The 22,494-nt window shown below is 45.5% G+C and overlaps 1 protein-coding gene across 1 annotated transcript in view; it reads left to right on the forward strand.

Moving 5' to 3' along the window:
- Positions 1 to 22,494, forward strand: part of NDUFA10 (NADH:ubiquinone oxidoreductase subunit A10) — a 126,886-nt gene that overhangs the window by 58,178 nt on the left and 46,214 nt on the right. The window contains exons 6-7 of the mRNA XM_029606492.1: positions 7,940 to 7,948; positions 18,863 to 18,942. Of these exons, the coding sequence (XP_029462352.1) occupies positions 7,940 to 7,948; positions 18,863 to 18,942 (89 nt within the window). The remainder of the gene's footprint in view (positions 1 to 7,939; positions 7,949 to 18,862; positions 18,943 to 22,494) is intronic.

Raw genomic sequence — 22,494 nt, forward strand, 5'->3', positions numbered from 1 at the left:
CATGGTGGAGGTGGTGCAAAATCTACAGCTCTGTACCTTAAAAAACAAAAAAAGTAGCAAAGGAAATTTTCAGCCTTAAGATTGATTTGTCTCCCTGGGAGGTTGTGAGGTCCATGTGGGGACCATCCCTCCCAGTTGTAGGCACTAACGAGCAGGGGTGGGGGGACCCCAAATTTGACTGGCCTGTTGTGCAGCGGGGTGACAGCCAGAGGACTGGTTCCCTCCCCCCCCAGCATGGTGTCTGAGGGAGCCTCTGCCATTTGCTGTTCAGGAAAGTATTTTAGCCTTTTTTTTTTTTAAGAGAAAAGTCTTCTGCAGCCAAGCAGCGGGCAGTTTTCGGGAAGTGATTCTCTCTCCCCGCCCCGGTCTCGTCCATGATCTCCGGCTCCTGGTCCGGTGGGGTAAGTCTTTGCCAAGGCTCCCTCCCTGCTCAGGCGCATTCCTTGCGGTCTCTCTTCCAACGGCCCTCATGCCGCGATGAGGCCGTGGAAGATGAGGGCCGCGATGAGCCGTGTCGCCATTCCTCAGACTTTAAAAAATGTCTTCCCTGTACGTACCAGGATCAGTCCAGACTGCTGGGTTATGTCTCCCCCTCCAGCAGATGAGTCAGAGAGAAAACTGAAAGCACCTCCCAGATATACTGGTGCGCCACCTGCCGTCCTTCAGTATTTCCTCTGACTCCAGCAGATGAAGACATAACCTGCGGTTTGTCCTGCCTAAAATTTTCTTTTAGGTCTTTTCTTCTCTTTTTCTGACCAAACTGTCAAAACTGTCTAGATCAACTGGGGTTTCCCCTAGTTTAAAAAAAAAAAAAAAAAAAAAGATTTTTGGATTTATTAAGTTAACAGCAGTGCTCTAAGGGGTTTCAGGCAGGCGTGGAGAGCTTCGCTCTCCCTGTTTACCCGGATTAAGTGTCCCTTTGGTATCGGGGGAGAGCTTACCGGTGGGGCCGGTCACCCTCCCCCCTCCCCTCTTTAGGGGTATCTTTGCCAGCATAAGCTGAAGAGGGTTTTTTCATTTTAAAAAAAAAAAAAAAAAAAAAAAATAAAACTTTGTAAATTTGAACCTTCGCGGACACGTAAGGCCTGCTGGTGCAGGCAGTGCCCTATTTTAAAACCCTAGCCTGCCGCGCTTACCAGGGACTCCGGAGGGGGTGGATTTTGAGTCCACCCGGCGATTTCTTCTCGAGCTGCTGTTTGGCGCGCTTTTCTGGGGCTGTGCGAACTCTTACCTTCGGCGCGTCTTCTGTCCCGGTCTCGGCATGCCGCGATCTTCGGCCTGTACGGCCTGTGGTAGGGCGGGGCGCGACTCTCCAGGGAGGGTCTCTGCTCCCGTTGCATTCCCGGGGGCGAGGGACCCTCCCTGGGGCCGAGCGCTGCCCGCAGCGGCACTTTGCAGTCGTCTTCGGCGCGACAGGGGAGACTGGCTGCCGCGCGGATCGTCAGCCCCGCCTCCCTGTGTGAGGGAGCCGGCGGCCATTTTGACAGCGCGGCAAAATGAGGGTTCAGCGTCAGATGAGGAGGCTCTCTCTCCTCTCTCGCCGCCTGCCTTAAGCCCACACTGTGGGTCGGAAGCTGCTCCTCCAGCCCCTCCCCCCTTCAGGCTCAACTAAACGGAGGGTGCCTTTCTCATCAAAGTTTGTGCTTTTAATGCACCAGGCATTCTTGGAGGCAGAGGCAGGCTGGGAGCCAGATGAAGGCCCCCTACCGTGAAGGTCCCTAGGGTGTCTCCTATCCCAGGTAAGCCTGAGCTCCCTGGAAAAGCTGTGGCTCCAGTAGGAACGGGAAATATCTCTTTAGGGGGTACGGGTGGCCTGGAGGGCCAAGATTTTACCCAGGAATCTCCGGATGGCGCAGGCCCGGAGGTCTCGGACCTACAGGGGTCCCTCGAGGGAGATGACCCCGAAGTGTTGCGCTTATTTGCCAAGGACGAGCTTAACTTTCTCATCCTGCATGTGTTGAAGGAATTGGAGATCCCCCCCCTCAAACTTTTCCCTTACATCCCAAGGTAGTGCAGCTTGTTTCTAAAGACTGGGACGTTCCAGAGGCATCGCTGCGCGGGAGTAGGGCAATGATTAAGTGGTATCCCCTGCCCTCAGATTCTTTGGAGATCTTTAAGGTTCCGTCCGTTGATTCGGCGGTCAGCGCTGTGGTTAAGCATACTACCATTCCGGTCACTGGAGGAGTAGCCTTGAAAGATCTCCAAGATAGAAAGTTAGAGGTTCTTTTAAAGCGCAATCTTTGAAATAGCGGCCCTGGGGGGTCCGTGCAGCGGCTTGTAGCAGTAATGGTGCAGAGAGCCACTCTCTGCTGGGTTCAGCAGTTGCTTACCACAACAGGAACTTCCGCCGGCTGAGGCGGAGCAGGCTAACTGTGTAGAAGCTGCGGTTGCTTACAACGGCGGACGCCTTTATGATCTATTAAGAACCTCTGCCCGTACTATGTCTTCGACAGTCGCGGCTCGGCGTTACTTTGGCTCCGATGGTCGGCAGATGCCTCCTCTAAATCAACGTCTAGCCGCCTTCCCTTCAAAGGGAAGTTATTGTTCGGTGGGAAATTGGCTCAGCTCATCAAAGACCTGGGGGGATAATAAGGTATATAAAATTACCGGAAGACAAGCCCCGTCAGTTTCGGCCTTTCGGGAATGCGCGATCCCGGTTCCGGGGGCAGCGCAGATTTCACTACGGCAGGGGTGGCTCTTTTTCCCAGAAACAGCAAGGCCCTAGGTCTCAATCGTGGTCTCCTTCCTTTCGAGGCGAGGCGACCGCAGCGATTGGGATCCTCCCACCCATTGCCCGCCGGGAAACCCTCGCAATGAAGGCGCGCTGACCCATTCCTCCTTCCCCCGAATCGGAGGTCGTTTGTCCCTGTTTTGGGAGGAGTGGGTCAAAATCACGTCAGATCACTGGGTCCTCGACGTGGTGCGTTACGGTTACGAGTTGGACTTTGCTCGGCCCCTCCGGGGACTTTTTTTTATGATATCTCCTTGCGGGCCTCGAGAAAAGCAACTGGTTATAGCCCAAACGGTAAATTACTTACGGGCCCTAGGAGCAGTGCTGCCCCGTTTCCTTCCCTCGGACGAGGTAAGGACGGGGCCTCTATTCCATTTACTTCCTAGTCCCAAAGAAGGAAGGTACGTTCCGTCCTATCCGGGATTTGAAGCGAGTAAACAAGGCCTTGCGCGTTCCCCGGTTTCGCGTGGAAACTCTAGGGTCTGTTATTGCGGCCGTCCACAAGGGAGAATTTTGGCTTTTCTTTGGATCTAGCCGAGGCATATCTCCACATCGGAATCCGGGAACGTCATCAGAGATTTCTGAGATTCAGGGTGTTGGGCGAACACTACCAGTTTTGCGCCTTCCAGTCGGCCTAGCAACGGCTCCGAGGGTGTTTACCAAAGTGCTTGTGGTAGTCGCGGCCTTCCTGCGACGTAAAGGAATATTGGTGCATCCCTACCTGGACGATTGGCTCATCCGGGCAAAATCGGAGAGCGAGTGCAACCGGGCAGTTCCAGCTGGTGATACAGCAACTGCAGTCGCTAGGCTGGGTGGTCAACTTTGCAAAGAGCCAGCCTGCTCCCGAGTCAACGGTTGGAATTTTTGGGAGCACGTTTCGATACCTTGGTAGGCAAGGTATTCCTGACTCAGCAGGGAATGGAGCATCTGATGTTTCAGGTACAGAGACTTCTGGATCTCACGTTGCCCACGGCCTGGGATTATTTGCAAGTCATTGGACATAGGGTGTCTACTCTGGAGATGGGGCCCTGGCTTTTGCTCACATGGCGGCCGTTGCAAAGGGCTCTTCTTTCTCGCTGGGACCAGAAATCCGAGCGCGGTCCAGCTTAGAGTGGTGGTTGGTCCCGGACAATCTTTTACAAGGAGTGGACCTCGAGCCCCCCCCCCCCCCCCTTGGGTCATAGTGACAGACGGATGCCAGTCTGACCGGCTGGGGAGCAGTCCTGTCAATCGCGAGCGGCGCAAGGGTCGTGGACCCCTCATCAAGCTTCTTGGTCCATCAATCGTCTGGAAACCAGGGCGGTACGCCTAGCCTTGCGTCAGCTTCTGCCGATGGTACGGGGTCGGGCAGTTCGAGTTCTGACAGACAACGCAACCACGGTAGCGTATATCAATCGCCAGGGCGGCACGAAAAGTCAGCAGGTGGCGGTCGAAGCGTCCTTGGTTAATGACCTGGGGCGGAACGCTACCTGGCTCGCATCGCGGCTACTCGCATCGCAGGCGTAGACAACGTCCAAGCGGATTATCTCAGTCGTCAGTACTTGGATCCCGGGGAGTGGGAGCTCTCGGACCAGGCAATGAGTCTCATCACCCGGCGATGGGGAGTGCCGCGACTAGACCTGATGGCAACCCGGCTAAACGCCCAAGGCAGCGCGTTTCTTCAGCCGAGGGCGAGAACACGGATCGGAGGGGGGCGGACGCGCTAGCGATTCCATGGCCTTGTCACACCCTACTCTATGTGTTTCCCCCCTGGCCCTTAGTCGGCAAGGTGTTAAGACGTCTAGAATCCCATCAAGGTCCAGTGATTCTAGTGGCTCCCGAGTGGCCAAGAAGACCATGGTTTGCGGACCTAGTCAATCTCGCCAGGGACGGGCCCTTACGGTTGAGCCACCTTCCGAACCTTCTTTGTCAAGGACCAGTATTTTTCGATCTGGCGGATCGCTTTTGTCTGGCGCTTGGCTTATGAACGGAGGCGGTTGAGAAAGAAAGGTTATTCGGAACCGGTTATTTCTACCTTGCTTCGCGCGCGGAGACCTTCTACCACACTTGCTTATGCCGGGGTGGGGAAAGTATTTGACTCCTGGTGCGCGACCGCCCACGTTGAGCCTCGTCGTGCAGTGATAGCGGATATCCTTACTTTTCTACAGGATGGTCTGAAGAAGGGTTTAGCTTACAGTTCTCTGAGAGTCCAGGTGGCGGCTCTGGGTTGTTTGAGAGGAAAGATTGAAGGATCCTCTCTCACATCCGGACGTGGCCAGATTCTTGCGCGGTGTTCGAAACTTGCGTCCTCCTCTCAGAGCCCTTTGTCCTTCCTGGAGCTTGAATTTGGTACTCAAGGGCCTCACCGTCGCGCCCTTTGAGCCGCTGAGGCGAGCCTCCTTAAAGGATCTCACCCTCAAGACATTGTTCTTAGTGGCCATCGCTTCTGCCCGTCGCTTATCGGAACTGCAGGCGCTCTCATGTAGAGAGCCGTTCTTGCGCATTTCTGACTCCGGGGTGTCGTTACGTACGGTTCCTTCGTTCTTGCCTAAAGTTGTGTCGGCTTTTCACGTTAATCAGTCTGTAGATTTACCATCCTTCTCGGAGGCGGAGCTGAAGTCTTCTCACGTGTCCGAGTTGAAGCGTTTGGATGTTCGTCGCATGCTCTTGCACTATTTGGAGTTCACCAATGCCTTCAGACGGTCGGATCACCTGTTTGTCTTGTGGCAGGGGCCACAAAAAAGGGACTACAGGCCTCCAAGACCACTATTGCCCGTTGGCTGAAGGGCTCGATCGCGTCCACGTACATTGGTTGTGGTAAGCCCGTTCCGGACGGCCTTAAGGCCCACTCTCTGCGTTCTCAGGCGTCTTCCTGGGCAGAGAATCCTCTGGTTTCTAGCCAGGAGATCTGCAGGGCAGCCACTTGGAAGTCATTACATACTTTTGCTCGTCATTATCGGGTGGATGTTCGTGGGCCGTCGGCTGATTCTTTTGGCAGTAGTGTAATTCGAGCGAGACTCTCGGGGTCCCATCCCATTTAAAGCGGCTTGGGTACATCCCAGCAGTCTGGACTGATCCTGGTACGTACAGGGAAAGGAAAATTATGTTTCTTACCTGATAATTTTCGTTCCTGTAGTACCAAGGATCAGTCCAGACGCCCGCCCTATTTTGTGCGTAGGAGAATCCGCTCGACTCCCATTTCTATCACAATTCCGCTTTGCACAAGGTAAGTGGAATTTTTCCTTCTTTCTCGTTTGGGGAAGGAATGCCTTAGGGGCTGCAGATTTATTGTTCTCTTCGTTTTGCGCATTGCGTTCTATTGGTGTTTGCATTGTTTGCGCTTTGCCTTTTCTGCACGAGGTTACTGTTTTTTACCTTCCTTACTACTTGATCTAGACAGTTGCCATGGTTATTTGGCTAAGTGTGCGGAGGAGTTCTCTTCTTCTTCTGCTTGGTTATCCATTATACTGAAGGACGGCAGGTGGCGCACCAGTATATCTGGGAGGTGCTTTCAGTTTTCTCTCTGACTCCATCTGCTGGAGGGGAGACATAACCCAGCAGTCTGGACTGATCCTTGGTACTACAGGAACGAAAATTATCAGGTAAGAAACATAATTTTCCTATCCTACTTGTAAGGACTGACATATTGCTGTCCTCAAAGAATACCTACTACAAGTAAGCAACTCCAGTGCCTCGTGAGCCCCTCAAACTTGTGTTGTACAAGCTTCCACATGGATGTGTTCTCTTTGTTTGTTTACTTTTTTGTGTTGTTAAAGTGCTTTGCCTGTATATTTGCCTCATTTCTTAGTTTTTCAACAGTGCTGCTATATCCTCTTAATAGCGCCTTGCCATACTACATACACAAAAAAAGTTAGAAGATGTTGAATGAAAAGACCAAGAAGGCAATTAGCTTCAAGTTTGTATCTGTGAGCACTGGATGTCCATTACTTGGGCGCAATCCACGATACTTCAAACTGCTGCAACTGTGATTGTTTGACCCTGACTTCTGAGTGCAACAGCATTGGGCCTGGAAGATGGAGGCCCTTAGAATAGTGATGAAAGGTAAGCATGAGGCCAGACGTTGGCGTTGCTTCTTTTCGTGGGGCACAGCATCATCTGGATCCTGGCACCAGGATTCGAGGCATGAATCTTACCCCTTCTTGTCCCTGTAAAGTTGGGAGGAGCACCCTCTCCCTCTTCAAATCCATCGCTGATCAGGGATTGAGCAAGCCACAAGAGGTTCTTGGTGCCTAGAGAGACATATAAAGTGGTGCCTAGGCAGGGCCCTGCACCTGGAATGGCCCTGCCAGAGTCAGAGATCAGCACAGGACTCTGTGACTGCGGGTCTATCATTGGAGTCTACTTGGGTGAAAGTTGTCTTCTTGCATAGTATAGATTATTAAGGCGCTGAATCACTTATTTTACTTGAACCCTAGCCCCTCCAGGGCTCCATCTGTGACATTGGTGCACTCAGTCACCAAAGCCTATTAGCAATGCCGAATCGGGGTCTGTTGATGTAGAGAGCTAAAGCTTACTCTATGTCTCTATTGTGGAAGGAACCTCTAGAGCCACCCGCCGAGCGGGGTAGAGGTCCACTGGCATGAAACGTTTAGAGCCAGGGGCTCTTCCCTGTAGCTAAGCACTTCAGCTATGTTACCATCAAGAAAGGATGAGCCTAGTTTGGTTTGTGAGGAAAATGTACTGTCTCTCCAACTCTAGTTCAGAGAGCCCCTTGGCACATGTAGCAGTTAATGGAGATAGTTGAAAATTTCTTTGCCTCCTTAACACATGAGAAAAAAAAAAGGGGTTGGAGCCACTCCTATCCAAGATAGAGGAAGTTTTTCTACAAAGTGGAACCCCTCCTAGCTCGATGCCAGTGCATGCCTCATGAGACTCACCAGCCCAGGGCTTCATCCCTCGACAGGCAGATAGATTCACCAGGGGAGCCCCTTAATGGATTGTAAGGTGAAGGAGCATACATTATCATTTCTGCTGGATGTGTACCCTGCAGGGCAACAGAGATCTCTACCTTGGTTGCTCTCATCTTCATCGAGATCATGGCTAAGCATTTCCCCATGGACAGGAGCCAAAGAAGATTCTATGGGGAATTCTGTCTGACCACCTAACAGATTTACTGTAAACTCTCCTCCAGAGGATATCTGCTACTTTTAAGATTTTTGACAACCTAGCGAAGATACTTAACATCAATATCCAGAAACATAGGACCAGAGAACAGATGTCTTTGGACTCCTACAGTTACTGTAGATGCTAGCAGATTCTGCTAGCAGATTCTGCAGCAATTCCGGTGCACAGGTTGCTCCAAGACCTTCAGTCAAGGATATGGTGGTTTCCCATCTCATGTTTTCCAATGGCCTGGAAACTCAACTTGAAGTGCAGTGGGCAGGCCACTCCTGGGCTCGATGTAATCCAAGTTCCACATCATTCCTTGGTAGTGGAGTCTGTACCAAAACTTAGAAAATGCACATGGGATCACTCCAGTAGGTCCCTGGGAAAAGACCTGAAAATCTTGGACACGTTTGGCAAGAATTCTATGTTGAGTTCCCATATTGCAGCTCACCAGCACTATATGGTGTAATATCTGCAAGAGTGCATCCAGAATTGAAGCCCTACTCTGACTCAGGTCAGGCAGATGTTCGGGCAGTGAAGGATACAGAAGAGTATGAGAAATGTTTGTTTGATAAGGCAACTAGAGTGTGTGGCAGCTGTTGAAGCTGCCTTGATGCTTTTGATGCAACTGCAACATTGCTTTCTGCTTCGAAGGAGAGGGCTGAAAGGAAAGCAAAATTTGGATTCAGGGACAACCAACATGAGCCATGACTTTTTTACAGTCTGGGGTGCTGATGCTCAGACATTAAGAAAAAACACAGGACTGCTTCTACTGCCAAGACCATAAGCAAAGCACGTTAAGCAAAACTGATAGATACATGGAGGTATCCTGCACGGTGTGGCAGATTCTACATGGGAATCTTGCTGTGCAGACTGGATGGACCATCGGTTCTTTTCTGCCATCATTTCTATGTTTCTATGTTTAAGATTTGCATGGTTGCACGTTAGCAGCCTGCATGAAGATGTACCAAATCGTATCACAGATATCCACTGTATGGAGGACAGTATGATAGTCTCAGCAGAGTGCTTCTACTTAATTAGTGGTCCTTGTATCAGAGAATAGCAGGCATTGTATTCAGTTACTGGGGGGCAGCCAATGATCAACCTATTTCCTTCAGAAAATGGAAAAGTCAGAATTCTGATTCATGCATCTGAGCAGGCACAGATCATCTCCAAATGCTTTTCTGCTAAACCGCAGCATCGGTCTACTGTATATGTACCTGCCAATCTTTCTGGTCACGAGCGATTCAGAAGGTCCTTCGAGACTCATTGCATTAGCCTGGCCATGACAAGTTTTGGTTTCTATATCTTGTCCAACTAGCAGTGCAAGTTCCATGCTCCTCACACAGAAGAATAGCACACTCTGCCATCTGAATCAGCTGTCATTCTTGGCCTTTACAGTAATCTTGTTTTTGCTCTTTCTGAGAGAAGTGGAGGATGTTTTGATTTTGGCTAGGAAGCCATCAACTAGAGAATCTACAATTTCAAAAGCAAAAGGTTCCTGACTTTGTGACTCCATCTGTCAGGTTCATTTTGCCTGTGGCCCGAGAGATTTACTTCAGTATTTATACTTCCTTTTGTCCTCAAGTCTCAGTACCTCTTAAGTTAAAGTTCATCTCCGCAGTATCACATCGTATAATCAACTGGTGAAGGGAGCTCCAATCTCTATCCACCCTTTGGTTTCTAAATTCATGAAAGGATTGTGGCATTCCAGAGTTCCAGTCAATAAACCTCATGCCTTGGGACCTCAGTGTGGTCCTGGCCCAACTCGTGAAACCACCTTTCAAACTTCTGTAATTGGTGAGTTTGAAGTTTCTTACCTGGAAAGTAATGTTATTGGTAGATATCACTTTTGTAAAGTTACAACAAAGTATGGAACGATGGCCAAACACACTAATATGAACACAATCCAATAGTTGTGTTTGAAAAATCAATTGCAAAGGTCCATGTAAAACAAGCCAGAAAAAACAATTTAAACAGGAAGAGTTCAGTAATTCCAAAATGCCAAATCTTTATTGAAATGTCAGTCCCCCGACAAGGACCATGTTTCACAAAGGCTTATCGAGAGGGACCAATTACTTGTGGTAAAATAAAATAAAGTGGCATTACATTCTTGAGAAATGTGTCTGCGAAAACAAAATCAATTGAACAATTGTTAGGACCAAAGAAAGGATGGCATGGCTACATCACTCAAGTTAAAACAAATTTTAAAGGGCCAATTACAAATAAATGAAGGCTCAAATGGAAACCAGAAGAGAACTTACAATTGGAAGAGCACCGTTCTAATGGTGTGTGAAGAAGGATGTTAAATCATAGAAAACATTAGCAGTAAGAAGCAGGTTGATAAAATCACTGCATCTCCTATAAAGAGAGGAACAAGGGGACATAGAGTGAAGAAAAGTGAGCGTCAAGAAATACTTGAAACCGACTTCCGGTCAGGTGAAGCAGCTGTAAGGAAGCAAGCCACATTTGCTCCAGCCGCGATCCACATTCATCCCAACAATTGCCAGTTTTTATCACCACCAAACACATAATGTCGCCTGGAAAAGAGGCTTCCAAATGGTCAATACCCTGTCTTTGTGTGGAAAAAGGCAGCAAACCCTCCAAAACGGGGAAAAAGACAAAGATCGCTGATCAGCAAAATATGGCCGACTCTGCCTCTGAAGCTGAGAGCCCAGATGACTCATCTGGCCCACAGGCAGAGCGCCAGTACGTTCATGATCTAATAGAAAAATTTGCTGAGAAGTTTACAGCAAAATTGGACTCCTGTTTAGGGATAATTGTGGACAAAGTCACGCAACTTGTGGAAACCGTTCATGACAATACAGCGAGAATCGGGGAGGCAGAGGAGAGGATTGGCGAGATGGAATCTGTGGTAACCTCCCTTAGTGCGAAGGTGGAAAGATGAGATTGGCAGCAAGTGGAGGCCTTAGAAAAATTGGACAATTTGGAAAATCGAACGAGACGCTATAACATTCGCATGATTAGCCTACTAGAAAAGGAAGGGGGGAAAGATGCTGCCGCGTTCTTTGCGCACTGGCTGCCCGAGGTCTTGGCGATGGCGTCGTCTAAAGGCATGATAAAGATAGACCAGGCCCATTGCTCGTTAGCTCCTCTGCCGGGCCCGAATGCCGGCCTGCGGGCGGCAATTATCAAGCTGCATCATTTAGCTGATAAGCAGAGAATACTGGCCGCAGCCAGAGACGCTAGTGCGATCACATATGAAGGGCACCAGATTATGATTTTCCCCGATTTCTCAGTGGCTCTGCAAAAAAACGACAGCTCTTTCTGCAGGTCAAAAAAGACTTCCAGCAGTTGAATATTCGGTATGCAATGCATTACCCAGCTCGATTGTGGGTTGTAGTGAACAGAAAGACTTCGATCTTGGATAATGTGAAAGCAGTGAAAGACTTGATATCACACCTGCGTCATGACCGTGGAGCTTCATGAAAACTATATGTTTCAGCTTTTTTTTCTGCCTTTTGTTTCGCGGTACTCCCCAGGATCTAAGCTGGTGACTACTCTGCCGTGAAACTACAGAGGGACCTCCCTTTTCCTTTTTTTTTATTACTATTTTCTTTTTTGTTTGTTGTTGAGAATGAATTGCTTTTCCTCTGGCTTTCCCTCACACCCTTCTGCCCCGCCATAGGTTGGCCTTCCAGTAGCCCTGTTTTTCAGACTTTTGCTGTATTCATTACTTTTATTTTATTTACATATACCAGGGCTTTATTGTTGTTTTGCTGTGGTTGGAAAGAATGGAAGACTTTACCTGGCAGCCCTGTTGGGGGCAGGGCTGGCAAGCTCACTTATCATACACATCGACTCTCCCACTTCCACAGTGGCCTGGATTTCTTTGCCAGTTGGATGGTCGACGGAATAGAGATTTATATTCACTCTTTTTTTCCTTACAGAGTGGCGGTCCAGAGGTTGGCATAGACTGGATACTACATTTGGACTTCTTTTTTTTGGATTGTCTATTAGTATGCTCGTTTTGAGCAATCATTTTTTCAGAAGTTTTGTAACCTCTCTAAGCAATAGATGTGTGCTACCTTTACATGCCTGCATCATGTGGCTTGCAGAGATTTGGCTCTGGACCTGGGAGCTCCAAATTATATTGCTTGGGTTAGGAGAGGTCCAGATCGTTATCTCACCAGGTGGTATTGTGGTCTGTCCTAGCGCGTGGGTTTTGGGAGATGATGGATTGTGTCGGGTATAGAGGGTATGGGAGGGGGATTGTTGTTTGAGGCTTGTTTGGTTGGTTCTATAAGGTTTTTTGGGGGTGAGGCAGGGGGGAGTTTTGGGGAGGGTAATAAAAAAAAAAAAAAAAGGCATACGACTATGCAGGCCACACCATACAACTTTGGCTTCTTGATAAAAGCAGTCAGTTCTATCTGTAGTCAGGCGACCTATTTGGTCTCTTCGTCTTGTTCCCTGAATAATGATTATAAGGAGGGTCATGAATTCCTGCCTTAAATGTGTGTCCCTCAATGAAAGAAGGATCTCTAGTTCGATCAAAAGGAAACGTATTTTGCAATTTGCCAATAGAAACAAAGTAGATATCCTTCTGTTGCAAGAAACACATTTGACCCACACAGAACATGAGAAGCTAAAAAGGGATTGGGTGGGGAAAATTTTTTATTCCTCATATAACTCCAAGAGTCGGGGAGTGTGTATTTTAGTTCACAAGAATCTCCCTTTACAGGTAGATCGCACTCTCTCTGACCTGCATGGTCGGTATGTCATAATTGTGCGTTGTGGGCAGAATCCTTTACCTTAGCAGACGTTTACAGTCCCAATCAAGACCAGAGGGTGTTCTTTGACAAACTCCTAAATGTACTCCTAGACTGGGGGAATCGTCCATTACTAGTAGGGGGAGACTGGAATCTTTACTTAAATCCGTCTTTAGATAAGACCTCCTCGCCCAGGCTCAATGTGGGGACCGCCAAGGAGTTGGTTAATTTGATGACTACTCTCTTATGGACATATGGAGAAGTCAGCATCCCACAGAACGGGACTACATGTTTTACTCTCCATGGCATTTAATGTATAGCCGGATTGACTACTTTTTATGTTCACCAGACCTAGCGCTTAAGACCACACACACTGATTTTTTGGTCTCTTGTCTTTCGGACCATCACCCAGTGGTGGAACAACTTGCACTGGGAGACAAAGACTTGCTAAATTCTTCGTGGAGATTAAATTGCTCGCTCTTAGGGGATAATCACTTTACGGAGTTACTCAAACAAGCTATAACTGAATTTAATACCTTCAACCCAGAGGGGGAATACACTCCTGTATAATGGTGGGAAACCTTTAAGGCATTCCTACGGGGCAAAATAATATCATTCTGTAGTCATTTGCAAAAAGCTCGGAGGAGGCAGATGGAGGCTCTGATAGCTAGAATTTAAAACCCTAGAAATACAGCACAAAAAAGACTGTTCCCAGAAGACCTTGCCGTCTTTGGAACAATGCCATAGGGACCTTCAGTCGCTTGAAGTAGCCAAAATTGGTAGAGCTTTTAAGTACTCTAAACTTCGATTTTATGAGCATGGGGACAAAATAGGATCTTTTTTAGCTCATTCCATTAGAAAAAGAACTGGAAAATCTATAATATCCAGGGTACAGAATTCACAGGGTCAAGCTATGTCTGATCCCAAAGATATTAATTCGGTCTTCTTAAAATTTTATGAGCAGCTATATATGAATGCTGGACGGGAGAACGGGGTTGGTATACAAGGCTTTTTAGCTTCTCTTCCCCTACCCAAACTTACTGAGGACCAGTGGACTGGATTGATGGCCCCCATTACTAGGGACGAGATCCATTTGGCGATATGCTCTCTGACTAAACGGAAATGTCCAGGCCCAGATGGGTACCCGATTGATATATATATATATATATATATCAATCTCAAAGTATTTTGATGATATAATCCTATATCTAACTCTGGTATACAGTCAAGCTAGGAACCGGGTGGAAATCTAAGCCATCTGACAGATGCAACATTCACCTTGCTCCTCAAATCAGGCAAAGATCCCTTAGAGTGCGGCTCTTACCGCCCCATATCATTATTAAATTCAGACATAACAATTCTGGCAAAAGTGCTGCAACCTACCAAGTTACCCCCTTACTATAGGAGTGGTTCAATTCCTTGAAGGCCGGTAATCCCCTTTCCACAAGCGTCAATGTAGCAGGAATCCATATTTTGATTGAGCCTGGACGGGACCCCTCCCTGTGCGGGTCCTACAGGCCAATATCTTTGATCAATGTTAATCTAAAGATCTTTGCCAAGATTTTAGCAAACAGATTGAAGCGTGTCATGACTAAATTGGTACATAAAGATCAGGCAGGCTTTATCCAGGGTCGCATGACGGCTGATAATGTGCAAAAAGTTGTGGATCTTGTCTGGTTGGTTAAGGAGAAAGGGACACCCGCAGTGTTACTTTCCATTAACGCAAAAAAGGCCTTTGATATGGTCCATTGGCCTTACTTATTCAGCTTATTGCATAAAATGAATTTTGGGCACTCATTTCTGACCTGGTTATTAAATTTATACTCTAACCTCAGGCACATATCAAGATTAATGGAATTTATTTGGAACCCTTGACTATTCAGCGAGGCACCCGAGGAGAAGCAGCAGGCTAGATTACGATCATAGCTTCCTTTTAAATGGGCTAAACAAAGTATAAAATATCTAGGCATCAGGATTAGCAAGAATTATGAAGATTTGGTTGAGTTGAATTATAAACCGCTTTGGCAAATCTTATCAAAAGAACTGGAAACATGGGCCCCATACTTGCTCTCCTGGTTTGGTCGGATGGCAGCAGTGAAAATGAATATACTCCTTTAGATTTTTATATTTCTTTCAAGCCCTTCCGATCTCTTTACCTAATGCTATGTTGAAATGTTGGCAGCAGCGTATCTTTTCTTATATTTGGAAACGGAAGCCACCCGGGATCAGGAGAGATGTCATGTATCAACCCACTCTTGGGGGAGGGCTGGGAGTCCCAAACCTTCAATGGTACTGGGTAATGACCCAGCTGAAGGCACTCATCAACTGGCATAGAGACAAAGAACTCCAACAGTGGGCAAAAATAGAGCAAGAACGGGTGGGGTCTGGGCCTTTGCAGACTAGGGTTTGGCAACCCAGGGACACCTGGCCCAGGGCTGTTCATATGATTCCCACCACATGATTAACCTGGATATTTGGGAAAAATGGCGTGTATATTTTGTGGGAGCATGACGTTACTTTTATAGTACGGCCATAAATTATAATACTAAATTATGATTATTTAATTTTTATATACCGAAGTTTCATGAGAACATATCACATCGGTTTATATTAGTTAACAAATATTCATTTAAAAATATTTGCATTTCCAAAATTAAATGAAGAGAAGAAAATACAAAGTTTCATTGTAAACTAGTAAAACAAAATACAATAGTAAAATAATACAACAAAATTTACACCGTTAAAGAAGCAGTGCAGTAAGAGCAGAGATAATATAATTAACTAAATATTTATATTAAAGGTGGAATATAATCCTTAGGTTAAAATTTTTGGAAGGCTTGTTTGAATAGCCATGTTTTAATACCCTTTCTAAATATTTTAATGTTTGATTCCATCCTTAATTCCTGTGGTGGAGAGTTCCACAGCTGAGGCCCGGCAATGGAAATAGCCCTTTCTCTCACATTATTTAAATGAGCGATTTTAGGAGATGGGATGGGTAACATCCCTGTACCTGCTGATCTTGTAATTCTTGATGGGATATGAAAATGTAATGTTGAGGTTAACCATTCTATAAGAACATAAGAAAATGCCATACTGGGTCAGACCAAGGGTCCATCAAGCCCAGCATCCTGTTTCCAACAGTGGCCAATCCAGGCCATAAGAACCTGGCAAGTACCCAAAACCTAAGTCTATTCCATGTAACCATTGCTAATGGCAGTGGCTATTCTCTAAGTGAACTTAATAGCAGGTAATGGACTTCTCCTCCAAGAACTTATCCAATCCTTTTTTAAACACAGCTATACTAACTGCACTAACCACATTCTTTGGCAACAAATTCCAGAGTTTAATTGTACGTTGAGTAAAAAAGAACTTTCTCCAATTAGTTTTAAATGTGCCCCATGCTAACTTCATGGAGTGCCCCCTAGTCTTTCTACTATCCGAAAGAGTAAATAACCAATTCACATCTACCCGTTCTAGACCTCTCATGATTTTAAAACACCTCTATCATATCCCCCCTCAGTCGTCTCTTCTCCAAGCTGAAAAGTCCTAACCTCTTTAGTCTTTCCTCATAGGGGAGTTGTTCCATTCCCCTTATCATTTTGGTAGCCCTTCTCTGTACCTTCTCCATCGCAATTCTCTGTACCTTCTCCATCGCAATTATATCTTTTTGTTGTAGAGGGTTTTATGAATTAGCGATAGAAATTTATGCTGAGCCCTGTATTTAACAGGCAACCAATGAAGGTCTTTCAGTATCGGTGTAATGTGATCAGATCTTTTAGTTCCTGTCAAAAGTCTAGCTGCTGAGTTCTGTAATAATTGTAATGGTCTTGTAACATTCGCTGGTAGGCCCAAAAACATCGAATTACAGTAATCTCATTTTGACAAAACAAGAGCTTGTAAAACTGTTCTAAAATCCTTTGGAAATAAGAGAGGCTTCAATCTTTTAAGGACATTTAATTTATAATACCTATCGTTAATGATTTTTTTAATGGCTGCTTTCAGTGTCTATTCACAATCAAGGAAGATCCCAAGGTCTCGTACCTCCAGGGTAATGGGATAATTTTTGGCAGCTTCCTGAATTTCAAGTTCTTTTGCCAGGGTTAATTTAGGTGAAATATATAAAATTTCAGTCTTTTTTGAATTCAGAGAAAGATTCATTCTGGTTAGAACTTTATTAATGACAGATTGATAAATATCCCGGCTGGCAGAGAACTCGTGAACTTTCAACCGCTGTTCTGTAAGGGCATAGGCCGCCTGGAGCATATCTGGGGAATACAAAAGTTCTACACCTTACAGTAACTCATGGAGAAATATCAATTGGGCAGGGAGGCCTGTTTCCATTAAATACAATTATATCACTTTGTGATGGCAGAAAAAATCGGGATAGAGATAAAACAAGGCAAGACACAATTGGAACACTGGTGTAACAAGGCTGACTACATGGCAGGTGTTATCTCTACTCTTTATGGGTTTCTTGGCCATGCAAAGAAGATACAGGCCCCATATGTAATGGCATGGGAAAGAGATTTGGGTAAACCACTCACCACGGAACAATGGGATTTGATATTTTCTAATACCAAACGTAGTTCGCTCTCCGCCCTATTGTCAGGAAATAGTTACAAGGTGCTCATGAGATGGTATCTCACGCCTGAAAGGCTCCATAAGATACAGACAACGATAAGTGACATCTGCTGGAAAAATTGCGGAGCGAAAGGCACATACTTCCATATGTGGTGGAGTTTCCCTCATCTGAAGTGGTTCTGGAAAACACTCATCAGTTTTCTTACAGCCATTATTGGTCAATCCGTACCTTATGCTCCCGAACATTTTTTGCTGAATATGCCACCAGATGTACCTACTACAAAGTAGTTGCTGGCTCACCAAATTATCCTAGCAGCAAGATGTGAGCTTGCTCTATACTGGAAACAGACCGCCCTCCCTACAATGGCGGAAGTGGGTACCCACCTAGGGGCGGATTTTCAGAGCCCTGCTCGCGTAAATCCGCCCAAAACCGGGCGGATTTACGCGAGCAGGGCCCTGCGCGCCGGGAAGCCTATTTTACATAGGCCTCCCGGCGCGCGCAGAGCCCCGGGACTCGCGTAAGTCCCGGGGTTCTCGGAGGGGGGCGTGTCGGGGGGCGTGTCGGGGGGCGGGCCCGGTCGTCGCGGCGTTTCGGGGGCGTGTCGGCAGCGTTTGGGGGCGGGTACGGGGGCGTGGCTACGGCCCGGGGGCGTGGCCGCGCCCTCCGTACCCGCCCCCAGGTCGCGGCCCGGCGCGCAGGAGTCCCGCTCGCGCGCGGGGATTTACGCCTCCCGGAGGGAGGCGTAAATCCCCCGACAAAGGTAGGATGGGGGTTTAGACAGGGCCGGGCGGGTGGGTTAGGTAGGGGAAGGGAGGGGAAGGTGAGGGGAGGGCAAAGGAAAGTTCCCTTCTAGGCCGCTCCGATTTCGGAGCGGCCTAGGAGGGAACGGGGGTAGGCTGCGCGGCTCGGCGCGCGCAGGCTATACGAAATCGATAGCCTTGCGCGCGCCGATCCAGGATTTTAGCCGATACGCGCGACTACGCGCGTATCTACTAAAATCCAGCGTACTTTTGTTTGCGCCTGGAGCGCAAACAAAAGTAGGCTATTCGCGCTCGTCTGAAAATCTACCCCCTAGAGCGTAATTTAATGTATAAATTGACTGCGTTAAAAAATCACAGCCTACCCAGATTCTATAGGATTTGTAATCCCTACATAACATGGCAGAAAGAGCAAGCAACTGATTAATAAAGATGCACCAGGGCTAACTGTTGATGGTGCATGTCCTATGTCTGTTTATTTGAAACTGTGTAAAATTATAATAAGTACTCTATCTTTAATTATGTGACTATAATGTTCTCAGTTGGGGGGGAGGGGGGTAAGTTCTGTATATTGAGAACATTTTTATTGTCATGTGTTTGTCATTGTAATGTATTTTCTTCTTATGATGACAAATTATAATTTAAAAAAAAAAGTGCTGCAACCTGTGGCTAACATTATTAATATATCTTTATCACAAGGGAGTCTCCCAGACAAACTAAAATGTGCCATAGTCAAACCCATTCTGAAAAAACCTCATCTAAGCCCCTCTGACCCAGTCAATTTCAGACCTATTTCTAACCTTCCCTTCCTGGCTAAACTACTGGAGAAAGTTGTCAGCCTGCACCAATAACTTCTCAATGTATATTTTGTTTGTGGTTTTACCTGGACCACTGGCACCGCCATGTCTCTGCTTGCACTACAGCTGCTCAATTGCCTTCTCTTTCTTCCCCTTAGCCAATGGAGAAGAACATTTCTACTTCATACTTGCAGAGCATTGAAGATTCTTACAAGAAAAATTTCCTTCCTCAAATCAGGTGAGTCAAGTATATAAGTTCTTCCATTCAGCCATTGTGGAAAATATTAGTGCCACAAGTCCTCCGTGATTGTAGCAACACTGGAGCAGGTTTTGTCCCCAGTCTTCCCTGCCACATCTGGCTGCACACAGTATCTGTATGTTTGTGTGCATATTGGTGTGAAGTTTCAAAGGAATTCCACATGTAAAATTAGCATGTATGTGGGAAACATAGTATGGATGCATATACAGTTGTTCACATACCTCTGGCAGAATTTGCAAGATGTGTAGCATTTTAAGAAAATCTGAGTGATCAGACAAAGCACGCCTGTTATTTTTAGTGTTTCAAATTAAACTATTATGCATCACAGAACAGCACAATCATTAAACAAACCATAGCAATAAGGGAAATAATAAAATGGTCCTGTTCAAAAGTTACAAAAACACGTGTACTGCCTCTGTTCACAATACAAATTATACAAAAGTTTGCATAACCTGAGTTCTTAATATCACTTATTGCCCCCTTTTGCATCAATGACAGTTTGCAGTCTTTTGTGAGAGTTGGGAATGAGGCCCCTCCAGATCCTGTAAATTCTTTGGTTGTCTAGCAGGAACTGCATGTTTGAATTTTCCCCAAAGTGGCTCAATGATGTTGAGGTCAGGCGACTGTGATGACCACTCCAGAACCTTCACTTTCTTCTGCTGTAGTCGCTGAAGCATTAGGAAATACAAAGAGAAATAGATGCCTCGGTCTTTTTCAAATCCTTTATTGAAGTGGAGACGTAAAAGAATCATACAGCCCGACTCTGGCCGAGTTTCGCCGCTCTCACAACGGCTGCCTCAGGGGCTAAAAATCAAATCAAATCATATAAAACATTATTACAATAAATAAATCTTTAAAACAATGAAAACATTATTGAAAAAAGTAATAAATGCAAAATTGAAAAAAAAAAAAATTAAAATAAAAATTTTTTTGTTTGACAGTATTCTAAAATGGTGACTTATAGGATGAAACAATCGCTGAAGGATTGACTTGGCCTTATGTTTAGGATCATTATCATATTGGAAAGTCCAAGTGCACAGCTTCCAGGCTGATGAATGCAAATTCTCCTGCAATATTTTCTGATAAGATGCTGTATTCATCTTTCCATCAAAAGATGGAATGTTGGGAATTATTAGAAAAGGAATGATGAATAAAACGGAAAATGTCATAATGCCTCTGTATCGCTCCATGGTGAGACCGCACCTTGAATACTGTGTACAATTCTGGTCGCCGCATCTCAAAAAAGATATAATTGCGATGGAGAAGGTACAGAGAAGGGCTACCAAAATGATAAGGGGAATGGAACAACTCCCCTATGAGGAAAGACTAAAGAGGTTAGGACTTTTCAGCTTGGAGAAGAGACGACTGAGGGGGGATATGATAGAGGTGTTTAAAATCATGAGAGGTCTAGAACGGGTAGATGTGAATCGGTTATTTACTCTTTCGGATAGTAGAAGGACTAGGGGACACTCCATGAAGTTAGCATGGGGCACATTTAAAACTAATCGGAGAAAGTTCTTTTTTACTCAACGCACAATTAAACTCTGGAATTTGTTGCCAGAGAATGTGGTTCGTGCAGTTAGTATAGCTGTGTTTAAAAAAGGATTGGATAAGTTCTTGGAGGAGAAGTCCATTACCTGCTATTAAGTTCACTTAGAGAATAGCCACTGCCATTAGCAATGGTAACATGGAATAGACTTAGTTTTTGGGTACTTGCCAGGTTCTTATGGCCTGGATTGGCTACTGTTGGAAACAGGATGCTGGGCTTGATGGACCCTTGGTCTGACCCAGTATGGCATTTTCTTATGTTCTTATGTTCAAATTTGACTAAATTCCCTGTGCCGCTACAGCTTACACCCCCCCCAAAACAGCAGAGATCCACCTCCATGCTTCATGGTAGGGATGGTGTGCTTCTCTTCATACGTCTTGTTGACTTCTCTCCACACATAGCATTTATGGTTGTGACCATAAAGTTCAGTTTTGGTCTCATTGCTCCAAATTATTTTGTTCCAGAAGCATTGAGGCGTCTCTGGATGCTGTTAGGCGTAATGTAAGCAGGCTGTCTTGTGGCGCTGGTGCAACAATGACTTTTTTCTGGCAACTCTACCATGTAGCCCATTTTTGTTCAAGTATCTCCTTATTGTGCATGATGAAACACCCACACTACTTTGTGTTAGAGAAGCCTGTATTTCAGTAGAAGTTGCTTGTGGGTTTTTCTTTGCATCTTGACACATTTTCCTAGCAGTTGTCTGAAATGTTTCTTGATCTATTTTGATATTATTTGTTTTGATATTTTTAATTTCCTTATTTTATTTTTATGTGATTGTATTATTCTATATTGTCTTATTTCAAACTGTCTTTATTATTTTACTTGTTATAATAATGCTAGATGGTTTTAATTGTTTATAATTGTAAATCATTATGATTCTTAAACAGAATAGTGGTATATAAATCTAATAAATAAAATAAACAGAACCCATAATTTTCCACTTCTCTATCAGAATTTTAACAGTACTGACTGGCATTTTCAAATCTTTGGATATCTTTTTATATTCTTTTCCTGATTTATAAAGTTGAAATACTTTTGCTCGCAGATCCTTTGATAATTTGTTTTTGCTTTCCCCATGTTTCAGTAATCACTAAGTCAGTGCAATCCTGGATGAAATGCAGAAGGGTTTCTCAAGAGCTAAGAAACTCATTTACTATTTATACACCAGCACTAATTACAAACAAACAAGGCACTAGTGTGTGTGTCAACTTGAGTGATTATTAAAGGCCCAGATATTCAAGGGTATGCAAACTTTTGAAAAGTAGTGGTTTAATAGCGTTCCAGGATGGGGTTCAGAAGTATGTGCAGTAGATGCTACTTTGTAAGAAAGACATATGTATACATTGTCAAACTTGTTTGGATACTTTTACACCTGCTAATTGACTTGTGTAACTAAAATTGGACTTGTCTATCTGCAGTTTTTTAGGTGGCAGGTCTGAGAGAACTGGTAATGATTCAGGGTAGAGGGGACTGTGTTAACAGGTGGAATTATCAATGAACTGATGACGTGCACATACTTTATAAAATATCTGCCTTTGTGTTTATAATATGGGTAGATAATGCATGCCTTTTCTTGCGTTGAAAATATACTCGTACTGAAACATGTCATTTCAGAGCACTGTTTATAAAATACTAGCATTAATCTCCATGTATCCAAGTACATGTGCAAATCTTGTGCCTTGGATAGGTTTGAAAATTGGACTCCCTCTATAGTTTGGTAGCGAAATGCCATGCTTATCTTCACTGTAAATAAGTGAGGGGGAGGGAACAGATACAGAGGGCAGTGATAAGAATAGGGATGCAGGAGAGCTATATTTTGGGACTTGAGTGTTGGTTTATAATAACATAGTAAATGACAGAAGATAAAGACCACAATGGTCCATCCAGTCTACCCAGCAAGTTTTTTAGTAGCTGCCATGCCATGCAGATTGCATCCAAGCATTTTATTAAGGGTAGTAAGAACATAAAACATTGTCCAACAA

Source organism: Rhinatrema bivittatum, chromosome 6, assembly GCF_901001135.1.
Source record: "Rhinatrema bivittatum chromosome 6, aRhiBiv1.1, whole genome shotgun sequence".
Classification (NCBI taxonomy): domain Eukaryota; kingdom Metazoa; phylum Chordata; class Amphibia; order Gymnophiona; family Rhinatrematidae; genus Rhinatrema; species Rhinatrema bivittatum.